The 24,112-nt window shown below is 38.2% G+C and overlaps 2 protein-coding genes across 14 annotated transcripts in view; one reads left to right on the top strand and one right to left on the bottom strand.

Moving 5' to 3' along the window:
• Nucleotides 1-24,112, bottom strand: part of LOC113436991 (uncharacterized) — a 266,907-nt gene that overhangs the window by 28,709 nt on the left and 214,086 nt on the right. For 8 of the 13 annotated variants that reach the window (XR_015741862.1, XR_015741851.1, XR_015741850.1 and 5 more), the window contains one exon: nucleotides 966-1,095. The exons of 4 other annotated variants lie outside the window; for them this stretch is intronic. The gene's annotated coding sequence lies outside the window, so the exon portion shown is untranslated. Of the gene's footprint in view, nucleotides 1-965; nucleotides 1,096-6,377; nucleotides 7,145-24,112 lie in introns of those variants that run through there. One more of the 13 variants, XR_015741860.1, reaches the window with a different exon arrangement.
• Nucleotides 1-24,112, top strand: part of LOC148127038 (uncharacterized) — a 31,833-nt gene that overhangs the window by 1,347 nt on the left and 6,374 nt on the right. Inside the window, exons 2-3 of the mRNA XM_087927680.1 lie at nucleotides 164-609; nucleotides 12,371-12,463. Coding sequence (XP_087783806.1) covers nucleotides 164-609; nucleotides 12,371-12,452 — 528 coding nt within the window. The 3' untranslated portion in view covers nucleotides 12,453-12,463. The remainder of the gene's footprint in view (nucleotides 1-163; nucleotides 610-12,370; nucleotides 12,464-24,112) is intronic.

Genomic DNA, 24,112 nt, shown 5'->3' with positions numbered 1-24,112 from the left:
CCACAGTCCCCAGTCTGGGCTGCCATGTCCCTAGCTAAGGGGGAAGGGGTGTTGTGTCCCTGTCAGTTTCCGTTATGTCTTTGGAACTGGTTGGGGTCCCCAACCAGGTCCGCTGTTTGAGCGGGAACACCAGCCGTTCCCATTGGTTGGCTCCGTTTGACAGTCGGCTATAAAAGCCGGCTGTCGAGCAGAGCCGACCCAGCGGAGAGCGGACCAGCGGAGCAGCGCTCGCAAGAGTTCTCGCCCTCCGGGCTGCCTGCCCGGCCAGGGCAGCTCTCGCCCCCCGGGCTGTCTGCCCAGCCAGGGCAGTTCTCACTCTCCGGGCTGCCTGCCCGGCCAGGGCAGCTCTCGCCCTCCGGACTGCCTGCCCAGCCAGGGCAGCTCTCGCCCTCCGGGCTGCCTGCCCGGCCAGGGCAGCTCTCGCCCTCCGGGCTGCCTGCCCGGCCAGGGCAGCTCTCGCCCTCCGGGCTGCCTGCCCGGCCAGGGCAGCTCTCGCTCTCCGGGCTGCCTGCCCAGCCAGGGCAGCCGCGGCAACTTGTTATGCTTCAATAAATCGACGTTAACCTTCAGCTCCGTGTCTGCCTCCTGTGTCATCCGACTACATAACAGGTAATAATAGGTAACCTCCTATTTTTGGAAGATATTTGGAATGGACATCCTTTCTTGAAGCAGTCATGAATCTGCAATTGAGAATTTCTCCTCTTCCCTTGCCCTCCACACAGGTCAGTCTAAATCAGGAGTGGGCAATTACTTTTCCTAAGGGAGAAACCGGGAGGGCTGCACTTATAGACATGTGAAGGTGTGTAGGCATGCACAGGCACATTGGGGCGGGGGGGGCGGGGGGGGGATTACAGTTGCCTTCAAAATAAAAGCAATCAACGCCAGCAGGACAGAAAGAGCAAAAGGGCTGGATGTGGCCCAGAGGCCATAAAATACCCAGGTCTGGTCTAAATGAATACACTTACACAATCCAAGTGAAAATTGTCCTGGAAACTTCCTCATAAAGTCAGCCAAGTGCTATACTTTCCTGGTCACTCCTGATAGTTGGCAACTCTAAGCGTGAGGCCTGTTTTCCTCCCTTCCTTTCTGTGTACCCTGTAGAAGAAAAAAATGGCTTTGGGGGAAAGAAGTGCCAAGATTCAGAAGTGGTTTCAATGTGTGGGGCAAAGCATGATGGGGGCCCATTTATCACTGAGGCCTGTTAAGCCCTGCAAATAGCGACATGCTCAGCCAGTTTGGCATTTGAACACCATGAGGCAGAGACCCAAAATAAACCTTTCATCAGAAATGTATGCAAAATGATCTTGCTAGAGTTAAAACCCAAGAGTGCAGCCCACCTTTCCTATGGATTTTAAAGGACCTGGATTGCACCCCAATTTTTAGAAAGTTAAATTTATGGGCTAAAAAAACCTTTGCAGACTGAAGAAAAACTAGACTCAGAAGCATTAACAGGATCTACAAAACAAATCAAATTCCTTTTTTTTTTCCTTTGGACCTCACTTATTGCCATCTTTTGCTGAAATGAAATGTAAAATGAGATCCAAAATACAACTTCACCTGACTAACTCTTTATAAAGAGGTATTTGAATAATCCATTTAGGTTAAAATGTATTAACTATTAGAACAGTTGCAGATTTTTTTGCTTGTTTTATTAAAACACAAACATTGTAGCTGTTTTGTGGCAATGTTCCTTAAAAAGGAGCCTCAGACATATAGGACTTCAGAATATATACCGCCCATTCAACTTATTTAGGAATAATGAAAAATATTTCCAGCGAATGTTATTATTTCAGCCATTCCAAAAATTAGAGAAGAAAACAGAAAACATTGTTGGTTTAATGCTAATCTTCAGCTCATCTGAGTGTTGATTGCAAGTGAGGTGTTTTGGTCTTTTTGTTTGGCTTGTTGATTAACTCTTTGACATTAGACCAACAATCAAGATGCAAACAATACTCCAATCAACTAAACCCAACTAAGGAACCATCAAAACAACTCCTACCAACACTGACAGACCAAGCCACCAGAATATAAAATGAGAACAAACCTCATTCCCCACTCCCCAATTTCATCTACGTATTCCAGATGTCATATCTTATAGCCTCTTCCATCAGCTTATGCTCCACATACATTTGAGGCATTTCATAGAAAAATATGGTACTTTGGTTTTAGAAGTGAAAAGGAGACTGGAGATCCATAGTATAATTTAGAGTATACATGTATACATACATATATATTATCTTAATTTCCCTCACCTGATTACTATACCAGCAGAAATTTATTTGACTTGCAGTTTTAAGAGAGAGTAAAATTTCTATTTCTGGATTCTACCTGACAGAGTAAACCTCAATTTTGGCTACTTATTATATTTTGTTGCACAGTCACTCAGATGTTCAGATTGGATTTGGCCTTTTTATCTATTATTCTGAAATGTATTTGCTGCTCATCTTGTCACAAAGCGACTCTGGGTATAATTCATATAATGCCTACAGTTTCTTACAATTGTGATTCCCCTCTCCTTTCCTAAATATCCTTTAAACACCGCTGCAGAGTCTCACCATCTCTGTCAGACTCTGTTGGTAAGAAAATATTCTACATTCATTTAGTTTACTGTAAACTAATAGGATTACATAAGTGAGGGAAGGGCGACTGCTAAACCGCTGTTCTTAGAAATATAGTGAAGTAACTTAAAGTGAATTTAATAAAGAACTGCTGCGGGGTAGGTGGGAAACAAGATAACTAGTAATATAACACAAAATCTGGGGAAGCAAAATGAAAGGTCTACAAAGTTAAAGAGAACTCAGATGATCTGAGGGAGAGAGAGAGCGGGGGATAGAGTAGAAAGAGGGGGGAAGCGGGGAGAGAGAGAGAAAGAGAGAGAGAGAGAGACTTTATAGCTAGTAAGCCTAGCAACATTTGTTATATATAACAACATGGTATGAAATAGTGACACTTTGGTGGGGGGGGGAGACAGAATTATCGGAGATTAGAAGTGACCTACTGAATAAGAAAATCTCATTGGGGACAATCCAGAGAAACTGGGCATAGGAGTTTATTATTTCAGTAGCTGTAGTGAAAATTCCCTCAGGGGTGATCTGTGAAACTAGCCACCCCCCTTGGTCTGTGGCAAGAGTCCCCCTCCCACACACACATACCCGCCAATCCCCTTCATTGACATGGTAATGGGCTTTGTTGCATTCAAAGACGATTACATCAGAAATGTGTGGCCTCTTGTGGGTTTTCCAAGGCTTATAAAGCCTACAAGCTATACAAAAATATTGGCTTGAAAAATTAGTAAGCCATAGAAATGGGTGTTGTTTTAGCCTTGCTTTACTGCAAGGAAGGAAAATTGGCAGCTCAAGACCTCTTGCCAGTCATTCTAACCCACTTTCTTCGCTATTTCAAAAAAAGTTGGTGGGCTTGCTTCAGATAAAACTGTCTGTATTTCTGAAAGATTTTCCTACAGAAGGGACATTTTTCATAACGTTAGGCTCAGAAGAACTAATGCTGGTGGGATACCTTTGGCCTCCATGTAATTTGCTTGGCTTTAGCATGGTGAATCAACAGAAGAAATTGGTACAGTTTTAAATGCATACAGAAACAAAGACACACAAGCACACGGGGCTTCCAGTTTGGTAGACACAACAATGCTACAGGTAGTCCTCAACTTATGGCCACAATTGAGCCCAACATTTATGTTGCTAAGTGAAAAATGTGGTAAGTGAATCTGTCCCATTTTACAACTTTTTTTGCCACTCTGCCTCTGAAAATGCCACCCACCACTGCTTGAGAAACAGCAGAAAAACTAGGCCATGGGTATTTAACCTGAAAGCTCATCATAGTTTAACTAACACTGGCCATGAAAATCTACTTTAATATACAGATAGTCCTCAACTTACAACCACAATTGAGCCCAGAATTTCTGTTGCTAAGTGGGATATTTGTTAAGTGAGTTTTACCCCAGTTTGCAACCTATCTTGCCACAGGTGTTAAGTGAATAAGCATCATTGTTAAGCTAGTAGTATGATTGTTAAGTGAATCTGACTTCTCCATTGACTTTGCTCATCAGAAGGTTATAAAGAGTGATTACATGACCCGGAACTCTGCAACTGTCATAAATATGAGTCAATTGCTAAACATCCGAATTTTCATCATGTGACCACGGGAATGCTGCAATGGTTGTGTGAAAAATAGTGCTCAGTCACTTTTTTTCAGTGCCCTTGTAACTTTGAATGATCACTAAATCAACTGTTGTAAGCCAAGGACTAGCTGTATTCTCTGTGTGTGTGTCTCTCTGAAATATACAATGGGTTTGGAGGGTAGAGTTGAAATTGAGCCGATTGGTTTGTTCAGAAACAAATGGATCTTCTCCCACATTAACAATTTGACCACAGTCCTAATCCAGAAAATAGACATGTCAATAAAATATAAATGTATATAGACCTATTAGGAATAGCTGGAAGCAGTCAGAACTCCCTCTCCTGTTATAGCAGTGAATCTGAAAATTTAGATGCTTGGCCCAGGTAAAGCAAGTCTCCCCACCCTGGAAACTTTATTCACAGCCATACCCTTTGCCAATTCTTTCTTACCCAGACATCTTGCCATACAGAGGGTCCCCCTCCCCCCCCTTTTTTTTTTTGGTGGCTGGGTGATGCTCAGGTGGTGGCAGGGAATCTATGAACATGGATGGCACAGAAACATTACATCAATGGGAGCTCAGCTACTTGTGCTTGGCTCCAGTGGATTGACAAGGTTTGAAGGCCCTTTCCAGAAACGATTGCATATCTCAGGCTACCCTTTGCCCTCCTTCCTGGAAATCAAGGTGAAATTTTCTACAGACATTTGATTAATTGAATATTAAATAACAGTGATAATTTTCCCAAATAGTGGGAATGCAATTCACAAGGTCACAGCCCAGGAGGTAACTGATAAAACTTTGTTGATCTAAGGTCATTGACACTGTTTATCAGTAGAAGATAAAAGTCTCACTGCAAGCTCACTTGTTCCCAGCATATTTTCTATATGTGACCCTGCCATTTGCTTACACCTTGAAAACACCTTGTTAGAATTCTGGATGTGAAATGCCTTGATCTTCTATTTCTAAGGTGCATTGAAAGAAATTAGACCTCAATGGCATTTTTAATAGATAAGACAAAAATAAAGACAACTAGTGGTATAATAAAAGAATAATAGAGTTGAAAGGGACCTTGGAGGTCTTCTAGTCCAACCCCCTGCTTGAGTAGGATACCCTATACCATTCTAGAGAAATGGCTGTCCAATCCCTTCTTGAAAACCTCCAGTGATGGAGCACTTACAACTTCTGAAGGCAAAGTCGTTCCACCGATTAATTGTCTTTACAGTAAATGTCTCCTTAGTTCTAGGTGGCTTCTCTCTTTGATAAGTTTCTTCTTGTGCTGCCTTTGGATGCTTTGGAGAATAGCTTGACCTCCCCAAATATTGGAAGACTGCTAGTAATGAGATATTAATGAGTAAAAAGGTGAGATTTTTTTTCTCTCCTGCCTGCCAGTTAAATGGGGCAGAAGGAGACATAGTGGTAGGAGAGAGGTTTTTCTCCCATTGCAATAACTGGCACCATCACATTAGCCCACACACATGATTAATTGCCCCATCATTCAAAGAAATAGGTCTTTTCATTCTGGCCACTCACAATATTATTAGTATGAGCTACTGATTTCCCAGAGCCAATTATTATATGATTCAAATGTTGCATCTGCCCACGTAAGTGTGGAGATGCATAAATAAGGGGTTAGTAATCAAATAAAAGACCTTCGATGGGGTTTTTTTTTAATTCCTCCAATATGTCATATATGTACATAAGGCTCCTGGCATTGAAAAGAACAGCTTTTAAACAAGCAGTGGACTGAAATTTTTGGAAAAGGTTGTAGTGGGAAAGTCTTCATAAGAGAAATATATGTCAAAAGTTTTGTTTGAGGCTGAAAGTAGCATGGGGAGCAGACCCAGGGGCTTACGGGGTACTTTTCTAAAGCCTGAGGACTGGGAAAGGAAAGGAGAAAAAAAATGTTTCTGCTGAAGACACTACAATAGACAGAAAGGAACTTCTTGTTATGGTTGGCAGGATTGCTGATGGGCAGAAAATCAGGATCCTCCCTGAGGCTGGAAGCAGAGGGGAGGAAGGAGTTACCTTTGAAGCTAGATAATGCGGAATTGAGCTGCGGTGGGGCTGACCAGTGGGGGGAGCCCCAGGGAGATGATGAAGAATCACAGGATCTCCAGGCAGGATGAAAAGCAACTCAAACTATGGCTAGCAACAAGTATTTTGAAAATGGAAAAAATCAGCTATGTATCAAGGTGGCGAGACATTCTGCTTATGCATCCATATGCAAATTCACATAAGGCTTGGGACATACGTTTTAATGACTCCTGCTCCTTATACATCTATAAATAAGTTCCTCCTTGGGTTAAGCTCAGCTCTTAGCGAATTCATGCAGTTTTCTAGGACAATAGGGTGGCTGAGAAGGGGTGTCTTCTAAGGGAAGTGGTGTGAGTGTTGCATGCTATGTTCTGAATAGGATGGGAGAGGAGACCCTTGCCCATCTAACAGGAGGGGGAGGGAAACTAAGGCTAACTGAAGAGGGAAAGGGAAACTCTCATAAAGCTGGGGCCAATGTAGCTTCCCCTTTTCTTCTTCCTTTCCATCCTCCATTTCCTGAGCTTGGAGTAAAGCAGAATCAATAACTATCCCAGGAACCTTTGTATCGCTATCTATCTATCTATCTATCTATCTATCTATCTATCTATCTATCTATCATCTATCTATCTATCTATCTATCTATCTATCTATCTATCTATCTATCCATCTAACCTCCCTCCATCCCTCCATCCCTCTAATATCTTCCACTATATCACCAATAATACAGAGCTGTATAGACTGCATATAATATGCAGATTCAATTCATAGATGCCCTCTATTCTGTCTAAGGTGCAGAAACAAATGTCTAATACCTGTGTGACTACTGAAACAATTTAAGATGTGAGGAAAGGATTATGGGTATATATCGCCCATATATGGCACCTGTTTCCATTAAAGGAAAAGCAAAGCCTTTCTGTGCACATAAACACTATAGGATGTGATCATCCTTGCAATATCTTCTCTGGTCTTCTTGCTCTGAAAAACAGAAATAAAAATATCACCGCCTTTCCAAATCCCAATTCTTCTCCTTTCACTTTAAAATGCAGCCAGGTCAGCTCTGACTGACTGTAGACATTGTGATGCTATGAATTGAGCCATGTTTACATTTGAGAATCTTTAGAGCTGGTCAGAATCTGAGAGTCAGTTAATGATTGCTTCCCTATCTGGATTAGCAGCCAATCTGTGATTTCTTTGAATGCTTCTTTCTGCCCCCTCAAATTTGTGCCCAAATACAAATATGTTCTACTTTATAAAATATAAATAGAAGGCTACATTGTTAATATTTTGGCTGTTACCAAGGTGGCACACATCCATTATCTCTGAGTCAGGCTTTTCTTTCTTAAAAACTTCTTCACTATAAGTCATCCCATATCTGGTCATTGTGGGAATGGTCACCAATACAGATACCGGTTCCAGAGAAAGTTAGAATTTTAAAAATGAGAATGAAAATATATTATGACGTTTAGATATGGGACTGGTGATTTTTGGCCTTATAGAATGAAGAAGTTGGGCCTTCAGCCACTATAAGCACAAGTTCCTCTTCTCATGTTTTTCCCCTAAATCTTTCTTATTTATAAACCTTTCTTGGATTCTATTTATGTTACTCCTAATTCTAGCCTGTTTGTCAAATCTCACCTAAAGCTGAAAGAAAAACTCCCCTGTAGAGGCAATTTAGGAATTGCCCCTCCTCTCTTTCCAGTTTTGACAGGGAGAATTTCAGATGAGCTGCCTGATAAAAACCAGCCCAAATGCGTAAGTATACACAAACACATGTATATATGCATCTCTCCTTTTTTATTTTCCCCAGAAAAAAAAAATCAGTTAAATATTTGAAGGGGCAAGAGGCTTTCAATTATTTTCTGAGGAATTTATTCCTTTCTCCAAAGTTACATCAGAATCATAGCAGTCAATTGTCATCAAGATGTTTCATAGGATGTATTGAATATGCACTATTAACTTTATAACAGAACTAATTATAATTATGCATTGCCCAAAAAGTATTAGTGTCATAATTCGAAAGACCTGAACCTGAAGTAAATTTCAATTGCTAGGATAAGATTTCTTATTATAGAAGCCCTGTTCAAGTGTGCTTTATCCAACTCCCCATTAATTTTCCTCAAACGATGTTAGCTTAATTTGCCAGTTCACTGCGACTTTCTACAGGAAGAAAGCCATTGCAAGTACTGTGTGGCTGAGTCAGTGGTGGGATTCAACTGTTTTTTACTACTGGTTCTGTGGGCGTGGCTTGGTGGGCGTGGCAGGGGGAGGATACTATAAAATCTCCAGTCAGAGGTGGTATTTGCTGGTTCTCTGAACTACTCAAAATGTCCACTTCCGATTCTCCAGAACTGGTCAGAACCTGCTGAATACCACCTCTGGGCTGAGTACATGTTGGCTTCTATGCAGATCAGATTACTTAATTCTGACATATGCAATCCCATTCTACAAGATAAATATATTGCCATTTTTTGAGATATAGCAATTCCTACTGAGATAAAGATTTCGGTCCTAAGTTTATTTATGCCTTTTAACTCTTCTTTAAAAATCAAAATGGGTTATAATGGATGAAACCACTAACCATAATATTTAAATGATTGTTTTCAATACCCATCTGTTTATAACATGGATTTTTTTTATGAGAGGATTGATTGGATGGGTGCATCAGTCAAAAGAGCCTATTTTTTAAAAGAAAGTTTTCTTCTTATTTATGAAGAACATTTGTGAATTTGGTACATTCATAACAGGTAGAAATGGACCCACTTGCATCAGTCAAATTCAGATGGTGCTTTTATTCCAGACACAAAGTATATTGAATATGCTTTTTGCATAGATGTTGAACATGAGTAATCTGCCCCAAAGAAGTAATCTGCCTCAAATTCAGTACTACAAACAAACTTGAAAGCAGATCTTTTCAAATACCTTGATAATGTTTTCTTAACAGCAATTTCCTGTGGGGCAACTAAAGCTTTGCCATCAACTTTTATCTCTGTTTCTTCATTCCCACTCCCTCTTATGAGGGAATAATCCATTTAGTTAGGGGTTCTTCAAAGGGGTGGAGGCCCCAGAACCCTTTGTTCTGGAGTGGGAGCTTTGATGTCTACTGTGTAGCTTGTTTCCTCTCCCTTTGTGTCCCCTTCCCATTCTCTCCCATCCCAATTCACCATTCAGTGAAACAATAGGAGTTATTTGTACGTACTTTACGAGTCTTTCAGGATTTGAAATGTTACAAATTTTTAATACTTACAGTGCATGACTCTGTAAGTCTTGTTTCTCAAGTACAGGAAAAGAAATTATCTCTTGCATACATACAAAAGCAAGCAACTAATATATCAGCAAACATTTGTGTCTCTGTTCATATGACAAGACAGAAAAAGATGTATAAAACAACTCTTTTGTAACATTATTCTCCAGGAAAATTTATTTATTTATATATATATAAATAGCCAATATTTCATATATTGCCATTGTTAAAAGCTTCACTGAAAATAAGAATTTCTATCACGATTAAAGGACAGGAATATGATATTATTATTGATAGATCCAGGAAAGATTGGTAATACTCCAAGGAAGTTGAACTTCTGGAAATTTGACATTTGTTCAAGTATGTAAGGCAGTGTTTTTCAACCATGACAACTTTAAGATGTGCAGACTTCAACTCCCAGAATTCCCCACCCCAGCCAAATTGGCTATGGAATTTTGGGAGTTGAAGCCACATGTTATTTTATTTGTTTTATTTATTTAGAAAATGTATATGGCCACCTACTTGCTCACCATGACTCTAGGCAGCCTACAAGGAATAAAAACACAATATAAAAAAATGAAAATAAAAAATGAAATAATTCCTCCTTCCCTTGTGACAGCATATAATCATAACCATCTTAAAGTTGTCAACCTTGAGAAACACTGGTGTAAAGAAAAATAAGTGGAAATCTGAGTTGTAATCTTTGTATGGCTGTTTTCTTGCAATGAGGCAACTACTTCTATGGATTGCAATAATACAAGTAACAAATTCAAATGACAGTATAATGACAAACGTGCTAGATTCATTTTCTGCTATTTTGTTTTTGAATTTTTCAGCCTTTGGGTTCTTTTTGCCTCTTGATCTCTCTATGAAGAGATCTACGGTCTAATATTAGTGATATCAGTTCAAAAGAAAAAAAAGGATGAAGCTCTCTCCTGAAGAGCTTTCTCTTCTGAAAAGTTGAATTTCAATTATCCAGAGTTTCTCAATAGTGCATCAGATATAGCTCAAAGGCAGAATTTCCACTGCTTCCTTATTATACAGAAGGCATTGATCTGAATTTTTAAACCTAAGGCAAATTCCAGGTATTACAGTAAGAGTGCCGAAGTATTTTATCCATGAAAAAAAAAAATACATGTGATTTGTTGAAACTTGATGCAGTGAATGTAGTAGTAATGGAATGAGGAAAAGTAGGCTAAATAGAGGAAAATCAAATAAGATGTGTTATGCCAAATCAAACACTAAAGACAACATTCCCTTTCCCACACCTATGAAGGGGAGCTCAGATAGAACATTTTGTCCTTGGATTAAAAAATGAAATACTGATAGTTACTGACGGACAACTCTTTGGAAACATGGCACGCTGTTTTTGAAGTATCCCTCAGCAAATTCAAGCTTTGAGTGTGTATGAATGTGCACAAAGGCACTCATGCTCTCTGCCATTTCAGGATCCTTCCTCCTAATAGGTGCCATCCACTGTAATAGAATTTGTGGAGTCCTTGAAGGACAAAGGAAAAAAGATCTTGCCAAGGAAACAATCAGACAAGAGAAGGAGCAGTTTGCAAGATTGATGTCAGCTCCCTTGGGTAAACCAGACAGGAAACATGACTAGATGAATTAAATCTACTTTTTTGTAAGGTCACATTAACAGAATTTTGCAAGTCCAAAAATATAAATCTCTCACTGCTATTTTTAAGCATCTGATCAGTTAGGGGAGAGAGGTTCCTTGCTAAGTTTCCTCCTCTGATCTTTTAAGTCCTTGGGGGCTTCCTCTTCTCTTGTCTCTTCAGGAAGCGCTTCTTTCTCTCATCTCCCAAGGTCATCTACGCATTACATTATATTCAGCAATAGTAAGCAATCTACTAATTCATTGAAAAATAATATTAATATTTCTTAAAAGACAAATGTGTCAAGATTTGGATATTATGCTGCACTATCTTAATATGTAGAAGAACAGATTCTGCTTCAAGTTCCAACTGTGTTTCTAACACTTAACCATAATGTTTCTCTCTTCTTGTCTGTGTTTTTATTTTTTTACTACTGTCACTTATAGTAAATCTTTTTTAAAATATTGGAAGTTTTTCTGAAAAAGATTACTTAGATCCCAGCAATTAAAGTGTTACAAATCATTCTGATATTGCTTAAAATTCTTAGCCTATCTATGCTAATCTGTGGTCTGACATATACATAACTCCATCATGAGCTAGATATGAAGAGAATTATAGGCAGAAGGAAGAGCCAAGATACCCAGCTTTTATTTCCTTTTCTGCAAATATCTAGCTTCATTCTTCAATCTTCCCATACAATTTGAAGGCTATTTGAGTGTTTGCAGTGCAGCACCCTGCTCAGTTTATTGTTAAAGTCTCCCTCATGTATTTCTGTCCATCTTGTTTAAAATGTTTCCAAGAGAGAATCTATTATTTTCAAAGCAGTTTGTTCCACAATTCTCAGCATTACGAAATGTCTTCTATTGTCTAGTTGAAAATTGCTTTCTTGTATTTTCATTCCCTCTGGAACAACTTTCTTCTTGCCTTGGCAAATTTCCACATATTTGAAGACTGCTGTTTTAATCTGCTCCTTTCTAAGGGAAACTTACCTAGACTGTTCGAACTATGTCTCCTACAATAGGATTCCAACTCCTCCACCACTCTGTCTCTAAATACTTCTAGGTTGTCAACATCTTTCTTAAAATATGGTACTGAACTGAAGAAGTTTCTTGGGTGAGAAATAAATGTTTTCATAGTAAAAATAGCCAAGAAAGTCCAGCTGCCTTTTGAAAAAAAGCACACTTGGGACAGAATTAGAGACAATATTCTATATATTATATAATACAAATCCATGATAATCTATAACATAAATCAAAATTTATAACAGTCTCACAAATTCCTAGCTTGCTAAATAATTCCAAGATCGCCAAACAAAATTTCACAGGTTGTGTTTTCTTCTTATCTGTCTTTCAGCCAGCCAATGAAAACAGATTTGGGAAGGAGTGAAAAACGAAAGTCAAAAAGAAAAATGCAGCTAGTCTTGTCCATGTCTTAAAAGAATACAAGGTAAAGCATTTTTCTGCTTCTAATTGTTTTTCAGAATCTGACAACTCCAAATGTCTCCGTCCATTTAATTAATCTGGATTGACAGGTCACATTTGATTGATAGGTTAGGTTTTCCTTTATTAATTATAATGTCTGAACAACAATCCCTATAAGCAAGGATAGAAATGATCATTGTCTATACCACATCATCTTATTCTATACCACACTGGAAGTTCAATTCCATTATATAGTTGGTTATAGATAAAATTCTGGAAAATATAGTATACATTAAATAGAGACGGTAATTACCAGGTGGATGCATCTCATATTCTGTAGAATTCTTTATCAGGATTTTGATTGAGTTGGCTATGCACAGACATAGCTAAGGCTGTGCTGATTATTGGCTGATTGCCACCAAGGGAGCAAAAATAGTTGATTATATTCTATTTTGGTTATTCAAGAGTTATCATTTATTGATTTTTGGAGAGTATCCAATAAAGCTTAGCAACTATCTTACGTTCCAATTGTTAGCAGCAATAGTTTACAGGGAAAAATGTCACATTTGTTTGTATGGAGATGCTGGCAGATATAAAAAATTTAAAGCCACTTCTTTATTTTTTATTTTTAAAGCTATCCTAACTAAAATGGTTGAGAACAGAGTATTGTATCTCAGCTGAAGATCCCTAACACACCCAACAGTGAATTAAGAGAAGACAAGTAAGATTTTTCAGACCAAAATACTGTTCTTTGAATCTCAAATGTAGACATGATTGGAATTCCAGTACAAGCAAATCAATGACTTGCTGTTTTATTGACAGATGTAGCATTTGAAGACTAGGGCCTAGATTGCCTTTGTATGTTTGGGATAAGATACATATAGTCAAGGTGAATTTATTTTTAAATGCAATATGTTTTCACATTATTCCAGATGAATTTATATACTCTTAAACAAATTTGTCTGGCAAAGATATCCTTCAAGATTTCCATTTGTAAAAGTGGATTTAAATTTCTAAAATTACAGGCTTATTTGGGGTCATTTACTTTAAATGCCACACTGGCTAGAACGATAAATTTAGAATTCAGATCCTCATTAGTCTTAATTTGAAACCAATTATTAAATCCTACTGAAAATCTTGCAAGAATTGGAAACCTTCATTGTTCAAGGCTCAGCTGCAATATTTGCATACACATGGAAAAATGAACGGCAGGCCTAATTGTGCTCCTTTTCTTCATAGCAGCTCACTTTCATGGCTATTTAAAAATAGCCCAAAAAATCAATTTTTGCAGAACACATTGTGCTTTCATAATATTTTTACTTAGAACAACACAGTTGCAGCAAAGTAATTCTTCAAACAATTTTTCTAATATACTGAATTACCTGGGCCCTGACTCATATGGAACCAAAGTGGCTTTTCTACCACAAGCACTAACATTGAATGCCAATTTTTGAATGTAATAAACTACAGGAAAGTTGATATTAGAGCAATGTTTATAGAGGAGGCACCGTATGCTCTGAATTGATTGTTCCTGGATGTGGATATAGATAATAAAGTATCTTAGGTATTTTAAAGATTGCACTTTAATTCCTGGTTTAAGAACCATCTTCAGATGCAATTTTGTACAGTAGTTTCTCAGAGCCACTTTTTTTTTTCCAGGTTTACTATCCAAGAAATATTATACAAAAGGATCAAGCATTACAAGGAAGCCAACATATTTCATTTTGATTGTTTCTTGTCTCCTTGTTCCTTTTCTTTTCAACTTTGCCATTGTAACTACTATACAGATGTTGGTTCCCTGTTTTGACTCGCCTTCTAAAGCTCTAGTTCACTCCTATGATGTTATGCCGTAATCTTTGCATCCGTCTCCCTAGATACAAAAATCGTCTGATCAGCAATCCTGATTCTCCCGAGGTGACAAATTTTGAAAAAGCTGTCTGAAATTTGAGTTACAGACTGGTAATTCTATGTGCATTTACCTCTTTTCCTTCCTCTGAAAGGTCTATTGTCACTTATTTCAGGCCAGCTGTGAAACATGGTGAATTAGAAGCTCAAGCCATAATGCATAAAGTTGTAACAGGTCAGATCACTTGGAAATCAATTGCTGGTGAAGCACAAATTATAAGACAACGATTGATAGCAATAATGCCACAATGTGAAGTTGAAGTTGTAATGTTGGGAAAAATTTGGCAGTCTCAACACACAAATGTCCCAAAGGTGTTTTTTGAAGAGATAACTAGACTTTCGCATTTTCCTTTGAAGACATTTCACTTCTCATCCAAGAAGCTTCTTCACTTGGATGAGAAGTGAAACATCTTCAAAGAAAAACAAGAAAGTCCAGTTACCTCTCCGAAAAGCACCTTTGGGACAACCATGACCTGGTTGGATGACTGAGAATCTCCATAGATATCAATCCACAAATCTATTCCATAGACCTCTTTCTTCTTCAGTTATAATTCTATACTACTATTAAACCAACTTTCACCAGTTGAAACTCCAATAATCCAATATCTTTTTCATCAATATCAAGGTTGTTCATTTTGAATTGACAGAAAGGTGCTTTTATTTTACGTATGTATGTATGTATGTATGTATGTATGTATATGATTATACTTTGCTTTCCCCTCATTACTCAATGTGATGACCCAATGTCAAGAGACATATGATTACAGCCACCATTTATGTTCAGGTAAATTCTAATGTCCTTGACAGTTGAAAAAGCAGAACTTTGCTTGGAAACATATGTTTTCTTCAGGAAAGCTGAGATGATGTTCTCCAGCTGCACTTCGGGTACTCAAGCACTTATTAAAGAAACTAATAGAAACAGTTCTGTCCAAATGAAGATCTATCAACTTATCTGTTCTCTAATAGCAAATTCAGGTGTCTGCTAATATAATCAGTTGAAAGCAAAGCTAATGAAAAAGAAAAAGGAAGTATCATGATCCTTAGATTAACTCCGTTTTGCCAGAGTTGCTAAAAAGAATCTGAAGGTAGCAATAAATACATAAATGCAACACAGTGGTGCAAGAGATATCAGTTATAGCTTCCATACTTACTTTGCTTCATTAGCTGTGATTTATATATTTTGATTTGGAGCACAGATCAGTAAGATTGAATTAGCCAGCCATGGAACTCACTTAGGGCCTATGGACCATCCAAAGCCATTGGGGAATTGCTCTAAGTTGAAATAGCAATAGCCACAGCACTTACACTTTTATACCACTTCACAGTGCTTTTACAGTCCTCTCTAAGCAGTTTACAGAGTCAGCCTATTGCCCCCAACCATCTGGGTCCTCATTTTACCAACCTTGAACCAGTAAGGATTGAACCCGTGGCTGTCAGCAGAATTAGCCTACAAAACTGCATCCTAATCACTGTGCCACCACACCACTTTATAATGGCAAAGTTGAAAAGTGGGTAACCATCTTGGTTTCCCAGAAAGGGAAGTCACAAATGTAATTGACAAACGATAAAATGTCCTTTTAATGTGGACTATAGAAGCCAAAATATTAAAGGCATGTTCATGGGGAGCTCTTGAGTGGTGTGCACCATTCTGCTGAGTTATGTGCCACTTTAGGAGAAGAATTAAACTTGAAATCCTACAGGTTGAGAAAGCACTCAGCATGAATTTCTCCATCCATCCATCGCCCTTATTAAAATATCGCAACAACAGTAATAAACCATCTCTAAACATTTTCAGCTTGTTCAAACAACTTTTTTTGCCATTAAAAGCTTGTAGCCATTTGCACGGCTCAAGGGTCTATAACTGTGCACCTTTGTCCCACTTGGAAGCTCATGTTCTGTTTCAGATGATTGGCTGAACATCTCATTTTTTCTGGTCATTGACTGCAATCAAGAAATGCATTCACTGCCTGAATATCTGCAGAAATATTGACTGAGCTATTTGAACATTTAGCTGTATTAATCTATGTATACTTTTCAGCAATTCTGCTGAGTTCAGGAAAGCTTACTCCAATGTCAGCATAGATAGAATTACAGAGATCAAAATAAAATTGAGCAAAATCTAAATGCTCTAACATGGCCATTATTAATGTCAGTTCTAGGAACTAGATGTTCTTGAAGTAGAATGATTTTGCCTTAACTTGTTACTTCTTTGTTTCGTTATCCGTGTGCCAGTAACCTCTTTGTAACTTTTATTGCAGTGGTACACACACACACATACAGAGAGAAGAAGTGTTCCTATAAATATGTACTACGGCCAAGAGAACATTTTATGGGCTGTTTACCCTTGTGCCTTCCACAAGTTGTCAATATGATTGTTGCCCAGAGACATAAATAAAGTGAGGCAATAAGATTTCATAATTTTACCAATGCATTGGTAAAATGCTTTTTTCTCTTTAGTCATTTTTTCAGTAAAAGAAGGAAAAGTCACATCTGAAGTGTAAGCAACTGCTTGCAGGCATTCCTCAGAAGTGTACAAGGGGAGAATCAGGCCTTGCATTGCATTGTGTAAAAGTCTTCTTTCTTCCCTGGCCTCTGTACAAAAAGAGCATGTCTAAAAGCCGATGCCCATTCATAGGTTTCTCACACACTTCTTCAAGGAGAAAATGGGAAACGCTATACAGATTCATACCTATACATACACACAGAGAGAAAGAGAGAGACCTGTCTTGCTGCCTTGAGTTCACAAAGGAAAGTTACAATTTAGTATTATAAAAATAAAGGGAATTCTCAGGTGAGAATTTTGATCAGGATAGCTTGCCAAAGTGACAATTTTGTTCAGGATAGCTTGCCAACATCCTCAAATGTCTTCATTTAAAGCAAAACAGACTGAATGTGGAATAAACACAAGCTGACATGTTTGTTCACCTGGCCAAGGGGTGATTTGTCCCTGTCTTAAAATATGTATTATTGCTTATATCTTGAAGGGATTGGGACCCTGTTCATAAACATACAAAACAAATATTAACTGTGAACTGCCCAGGCTCAAGCATATGAGATGAATGGTCTATAAACTAACTACCTAGCTAGCTAGCTAATTAAATCACTAACTAAATATGATATATTTAGTCATATTTATATTACACTGGGTTTATTCTCTGCGTGAAAGAGACAGAAAGGTGGGGGACAGGTCATCTTATGAGTTCCTGTGGCTGAAGATAGACTTGAATCATGATCTCTCCAATCCTAGTCCAACAACTTAACAACTAAACCATGCCAGCTCTTAACTACCAGTCACAAAGCTGGAAGATTGTTTTGGCACATATAATTCTTCTCACTGTTCATGAATTCTTTCAGCTTCCTGATTGAAATATCAGAGTGGAAGCCTATCAACTATCAAAAGTTATATAATCATAATCAAGTTTGTAATACAATTATCCTCCTGGGTATGATGATTCTTCAAAATATAGAAAACACTGTGTACATTATGGGATTTCATTTTATCTGTCTTGTGCTTGATCTTCAGTTTTAGTTATTCTATAAGACTGGCAATTATGGAAATGATTCATTGGCCACTTAGGACAAAACTAACTTCCCTCAAGTCACAATAGTGAAAACAGTGTTTTATCATGCTTTTAGAATTATAGCATTTTTATACTGACTAGTAAATTAACATTTGAGAAAAAGAAATCACAGGAAACAGATTTTTCTCAAATCAGCTAAACAGGATTAAAATTAATAGAGACACATTTACAAGTCTATTCATGTAATCTGAAAAGCCTTTTTTTCTGTCTGTGTTTCCATTTGGGGATATACAATTATATAGTATTTGTCAGTCAGGCAGTAATTTTTGAACCACTTCTGTTCATAACACCAATCCTGGGAAAAATGATTATAACGCATCCTGACACTCTGTTTCTGTGAATGTGTTATTACAGAAGTTACATGCAGAACTTCATGAAATCCAGAAATTCACTGTATGAGTACCAAATTGAGCACTAAAAACTGGTTTTTTTTAAAAAAAAATTTAACATGCAAACTTATTTTTCCCCAACCAATGAATAGATTAAAAGACAGATAACCAGTCCAATGTTGAATATAAGAAAAAGGCTTTATTCATTTTCTCAAGGGTGGAAGATTCTTCCAACAATATTCTCTCTCTCTCTAATAATTATAAAGATCTTGTCTATGTAGCAAAAGAGTAGTCTTATTTAAAGGCAATTGCAGCAAATATTTATACAAAATGAGCAAATGTATAGGACGCATCCAAGCATGAGATCAATTCCTATGGTCCATTGGTTTTCTTAAGATAGTAACTGAAGCAAATTAGACATCTAATACAGCACCAAAAATTAATTCATTTCAGAAAATTCAGTTGAGAGCAATTTCATTGTGGAAATAAGAAAAATGCTAAAAGGGAAAATATTTTGACAACATATCATAATGAAATCCAACTATATTCAACTATAAAGATTTCCGATGTCATGGACACCCAGTTGTTTCAATAACAGCATATCCATGCCAGTTTCAATATGTTTATCTCTCTCTAGTCATTACTCCGAGCTAAACCTGAAATTAAGACACTTTTCCCATTGATGGGGATAGCCAATAAACACCTAGGGTGTTTTCCTTGGATGTATTTGTAGCCAATTGTGATATGACAACAATATTTCCATTGGCATGATTACTCAGTCAGCCACATGGAAAATTTGACTCATTAATGTGAAAGAGAGAAAAGCAGTTACTGATATTAAAAGAGGCAGCTTTTCAATGCTATAGCTAGGTGGAAATGGAAATATATGTTTAGCTGAATTGTGGAGTGCGTCTCCTGCCAGATAGCTCCATCTCAATGTTATTTCCTTGCCCTTAGTCTATAAACAGTTCAAGATTTTCTGGACTCAGAAAATGACCTTCAGTGCCAAGTACTATGGGTATATTAAACCCATACCTACAACAATAGCTCTCCACAAGGGAACACAACTAACTAATTACCCTCTTGTTCTAGTGAGCATTTCAGCAGAGAAGTCAAAAAGCTAAAGATGTAAAAGGTCCTAATTAAGGAAATAACTTGTACACGGCATTGTAGAAATATAAAGATTCTAGAAAGAGTGCAGAGAAGAGGAACAAATTTGATTAGGGGACTGGAGACTAAACCAAACAAAGAACAGTTGCAGGAACTGGGTATATCTAGTTTAATGAAAAGGACTAGGGGTGACATGATAGCAATGTTCCAATATCTCAGGGGCTGCCACAAAGAAGAGGGGGTCAAGCTATTCTCCAAAGCACCTGAGGGCAAGACAAGAGACAATGGGTGGGAACTCATCAAGGAGAGAAGCAACCTAGAACTAAGGAGAACTTTCCTGACAGTTTGAACAATTAATCAGAGGAATGATTTATGTGCAGATGCTATGTAGAGGTTTTTAAGAACAGATTGGACACCCATTGTCTGAAATGGTATAGGATCTCCTGCTTGAGCAGGGGTGGACTAGATCCCTTCCAAATCTGTTATTCTGTTATTGGTGAAATTCTAGGCACTTACCTCGCACTCAATTCAGAGTGACATACCTGACATGCCTCTGCAATAAAATTTGATTGTGGGACTTAGTGTGATGGATTGAGATGAGTGAGTCATTATCTGTCATTTATCTGGTACTTAGAGGGGAGAAGAAAAGGGGGAAAAAGGTCAGAGTCAAGCTGGGCATGATGCAGCTGCAATTTTGCCCAATTGGTTTCATATTCATTCCTTTCCTTCCTGACTTTGATAGGTACTGTCACACATATCCATCAGTAGGTACCCAAATTAGACAGTTTGACTTCCTTTTTTGACAACTGGGGCAATTGAATATGAAGGCTATTTCATAGAACTGAATCCCATGCAGTGAAGGTGCATTCATATTCATTATGCAATGTGGCCTCCAAGGGCTCAAAGACCATTCTAGATTGCTGTTGTTAAAAGAGAAGAGAGAGTGAAATATCCTGGTTGATTTACTTATCAATTTCCCATTTATTAGGCGGATTTATAGTTCAAGGTTCTATCAACAGATCCTGTTCAAGGTGTTTGTGTATGTGTGCTGGGGAGAAGAACTGTAATTACAACATATCTGTGTGTTGTTCTTCCAGGTTAGAGATAGAGTCCTTGCAGAAGATAATGACATTAAATTTAGTTGAATATATCCTTCTTGCTCCTGCAAAGTATATGCTAATAATACTGCACAGATATTGGTCAAAAAGAATGGTGCTAAAAGTTATTCTGCAGATTTTGCAATTATCTTTCACTTATATGGAAGGAAATTTGTTTTGTTTTCAAACGAAGGACAAATAAGAGAAATACTCATTGAAGTGAGACCATAAGTTTTTTTTACATTTCCACAGGAAAGGGCTTAAGAACTTGTGCTAAAGTGTTTTCATTGCACAGCGATCTCTTCTCCTTGGTTTCTCCCTGACTCCAAGGGACAACCCTTCCCATGAATTTTTGGGGAGAAGTGATGTATCAATTTAAAAAGAGAGCATATTAATAGTACCTTCCACCATTTTGAAAAGTGGGTTACAGAATAAATAAATTTTAAAGCAACCCAAGAATTTTTTAAAAAATAAAGCTTGTTTTACACAGGAGAAAATTTCAAAACTTCAAAACAGGAAGATGGCTTCCTCACAGAATTATTAAAGGCTAAAATTGTTCTTAGCTTAATAATTTTGAATTGAAGCTCAACAAAAGTTCTCAACCATCAATAATACATGGAATCAGGGACACGGGAACATTTAATAGCACCCATTCTTATAGGAAGCAAGTGTGTACACTGTGCACAGGACAACACTCACTGTTCATTTTGTGTTGGTCATAGTGGTGGGATAGTATTTTTGATGACATCCCTTTGGCAAATTAAATTTCTGTTCTCTGTTCAGTTTCTAAACTTTTGATTGACAGAAAAATAGCTGACCATCTTAGAATTTATTAAGAAAAAAGCAAACTTGAATAGGAAGATAGAATAGAATAGAATAGAATAGAATAGAATAGAATAGAATAGAATAGAATAGAATAGAATAGAATAGAATAGAATTCTTTATTGGCCAAATGTGATTGGACAGACAAGGAATTTGTCTTGGTGTAAATACTCTTAGTATACATAAAAGAAAAGATACATTAATTAAGAATCAAGAATCATAATGTATGACACTTAAGATAGTCATAGGGTACAGTCAGCAATCAAATCATACTAGGAACAGTCAATATAAATCGTAAGGATACAAGTGACAAAGTTACTGTCCTACAATCACAAGTGGGAGGGGATGGGCAATAAGGAGTGACGAGAAGATTAACAGTAATAGTAGTGAAGACTTTGTAATAGATGAATAGAGTTGAGGGAAATATTTGTTTAGCAGAGTGATGGCTTTCGGGAAAAAACTGTTCTTGTGTCTAGTTGTTCTGATACGCAGTGCTCTGTAGCATCGTTTTGAGGGAAGGAGTTGAAACAGTTTATGTCCTGGATGTGAGGGGTCTGTAAATATTTTCACAGCCCTCGGAATGGTCAGAGGTCAAAATTATAGAGCCCAGAAAAGAAACCTTGAAGGTTTCATGTTGTCTCCTGGTACTTTTTGTACTTTACAGACTGGGTTTGGGATTTTTATGCTTTACAGATCATAGTTATCTTGGCCCACCTGAGGCACTACTGGTCTCAGTGAGTATCTCAGTAATGTAGCCCACAATGTTTCTTATTAAGAAATGTATTCCTATCTTGATGTCCTTTAAAATTTGTTGAAGGGGAGTTGCTTATCAAAGACATATGTTCCAAAGATAGAATGTCCTAGTCATTTATTCTTTTCCTTTTTTTAATGTCAACAATCTGGAACCATAATTTTAAGTGAATATACACTGCTCAAAAAAATAAAGGGAACACAAAAATAAGACATCCTAGATCTGAATGAATGAAATATTCTTATTAAATACTTTGTTCATTACATAGTTGAATGTGCTGACAACAAAATCACACAAAAATTATCAATGGAAATCAAATTTAGCAACCCATGGAGGTCTGGATTTGGAGTTACACTCAAAATTAAAGTGGAAAAAAACACTACAGGCTGATCCAACTTTGATGTAATGTCCTTAAAACAAGTCAAAATGAGGCTCAGTAGTGTGTGTGGCCTCCACATGCCTGTATGACCTCCCTACAATGCCTGGGCATGCTCCTGATGAGGTGGCGGATGGTCTCTTGAGGGATCTCCTCCCACACCTGGACTAAAGCATCCCCCAACTCCTGGACAGTCTGTGGTGCAATGTGGCATTGGTGGATGGAGTGAGACATGATGTCCCAGATGTGCTCAATTGGATTCAGGTCTGGGGAATGGGAGGGCCAGTCCATAGCATCGATGCCTTCATCTTGCAGGAACTGCTGACACACTCCAGCCACATGAGGTCATGCATTGTCATGCATTAGGAGGAACCCAGGGCCAACCGCACCAGCATATGGTCTCACAAGGGGTCTGAGGATCTCATCTCAGTACCTAATGGTAGTCAGGCTACCTCTGGCGAGCACATGGAGGGCTGTGCAGCCTCCTAAAGAAATGCCACCCCATACCATTACTGACCCACTGCCAAACCAGTCATGCTGGAGGATGTTGCAGGCAGCAGAATGTTCTCCACAGCATCTCCAGATACTGTCACATCTGTCACATGTGCTCAGTGTGAACCTGCTTTCATCTGTGAAGAGCACAGGGCACCAGTGGCAAATTTGCCAATCTTGGTGTTCTCTGGCAAATGCCAAACATCCTGCACGGTGTTGGGCTGTCAGCACAACCCCCACCTGTGGACATCGGGCCCTCATACCACCCTCATGGAGTCTGTTTCTGACCATTTGAGCAGCCACATGCACATTTGTGGCCCACCGGAGGTCATTTTGCAGGACTCTGGCAGTATTCCTCCTGTCCCTCCTTGCACAAAGGCGGAGGTAGCAGTCCTGATGCTGGGTTGTTGCCCTCCTACGACCTCCTCCACATCTCCTGATGTACTGGCCTGTCTCCTGATAGCACCTCCATGCTCTGGACACTATGCTGACAGACACAGCAAACCTTCTTGCCACAGCTTGCATTGATGTGCCATCCTGGATGAGCTACCTGAGCCACTTGTGTGGGTTGTAGACTCCGTCTCATGCAACCACTAGAGTGACAGCACCGCCAGCATTCAAAAGTGACCAAACCATCAGCCAGAAAGCATAGGACCTGAGAAGTGGTCTGTGGTCACCACCTGTAAAACCACTCCTATATTGGGGATGTCTTGCTAACTGCCTATGCTTTCTACCTATTGTCTTTTCCATTTGCACAACAGCATGTGAAATTGATTGTCAATCAGTGTTGCTACCTTAATGGACAGTTTGATTTCACATAAGTGTGATTGACTTGGAGTTGCATTGTGTTGTTTAAGTGTTCCCTTTATTTATTTTTTTGAGCAGTGTAAATCAGACACACTAATTCTTAACTGAATGTAGGTGAATATAAATCACATAGACTCATTCATTCATTCATTCATTCACTCATTCATTCATTCGGTGTTAACTAAACCAGAACAGGATTTTAAAAGTTGAAAAACATGGGGCTGTTTACAATAGATTACTGGTCTAGCTGGAACACAAAGAAATCTTTCCTGTAGATCAAACAACATTGAAGAAATACAGTTACTTTCATTTTTGTAAGCTTCTTCATTATACAAGCAAAAAACAAACAAACAAATCTGCTGTATGTAAGTACTACTCCAATTCAATGACTCATTTTTGATATA

Source organism: Pseudonaja textilis, chromosome 2, assembly GCF_049901715.1.
Source record: "Pseudonaja textilis isolate UNSWEBS1 chromosome 2, rPseTex1.2, whole genome shotgun sequence".
Taxonomy (NCBI): domain Eukaryota; kingdom Metazoa; phylum Chordata; class Lepidosauria; order Squamata; family Elapidae; genus Pseudonaja; species Pseudonaja textilis.
Note: the sequence above shows the minus strand (reverse complement) of the source record. Positions and strands in the feature narration are given on the sequence as shown.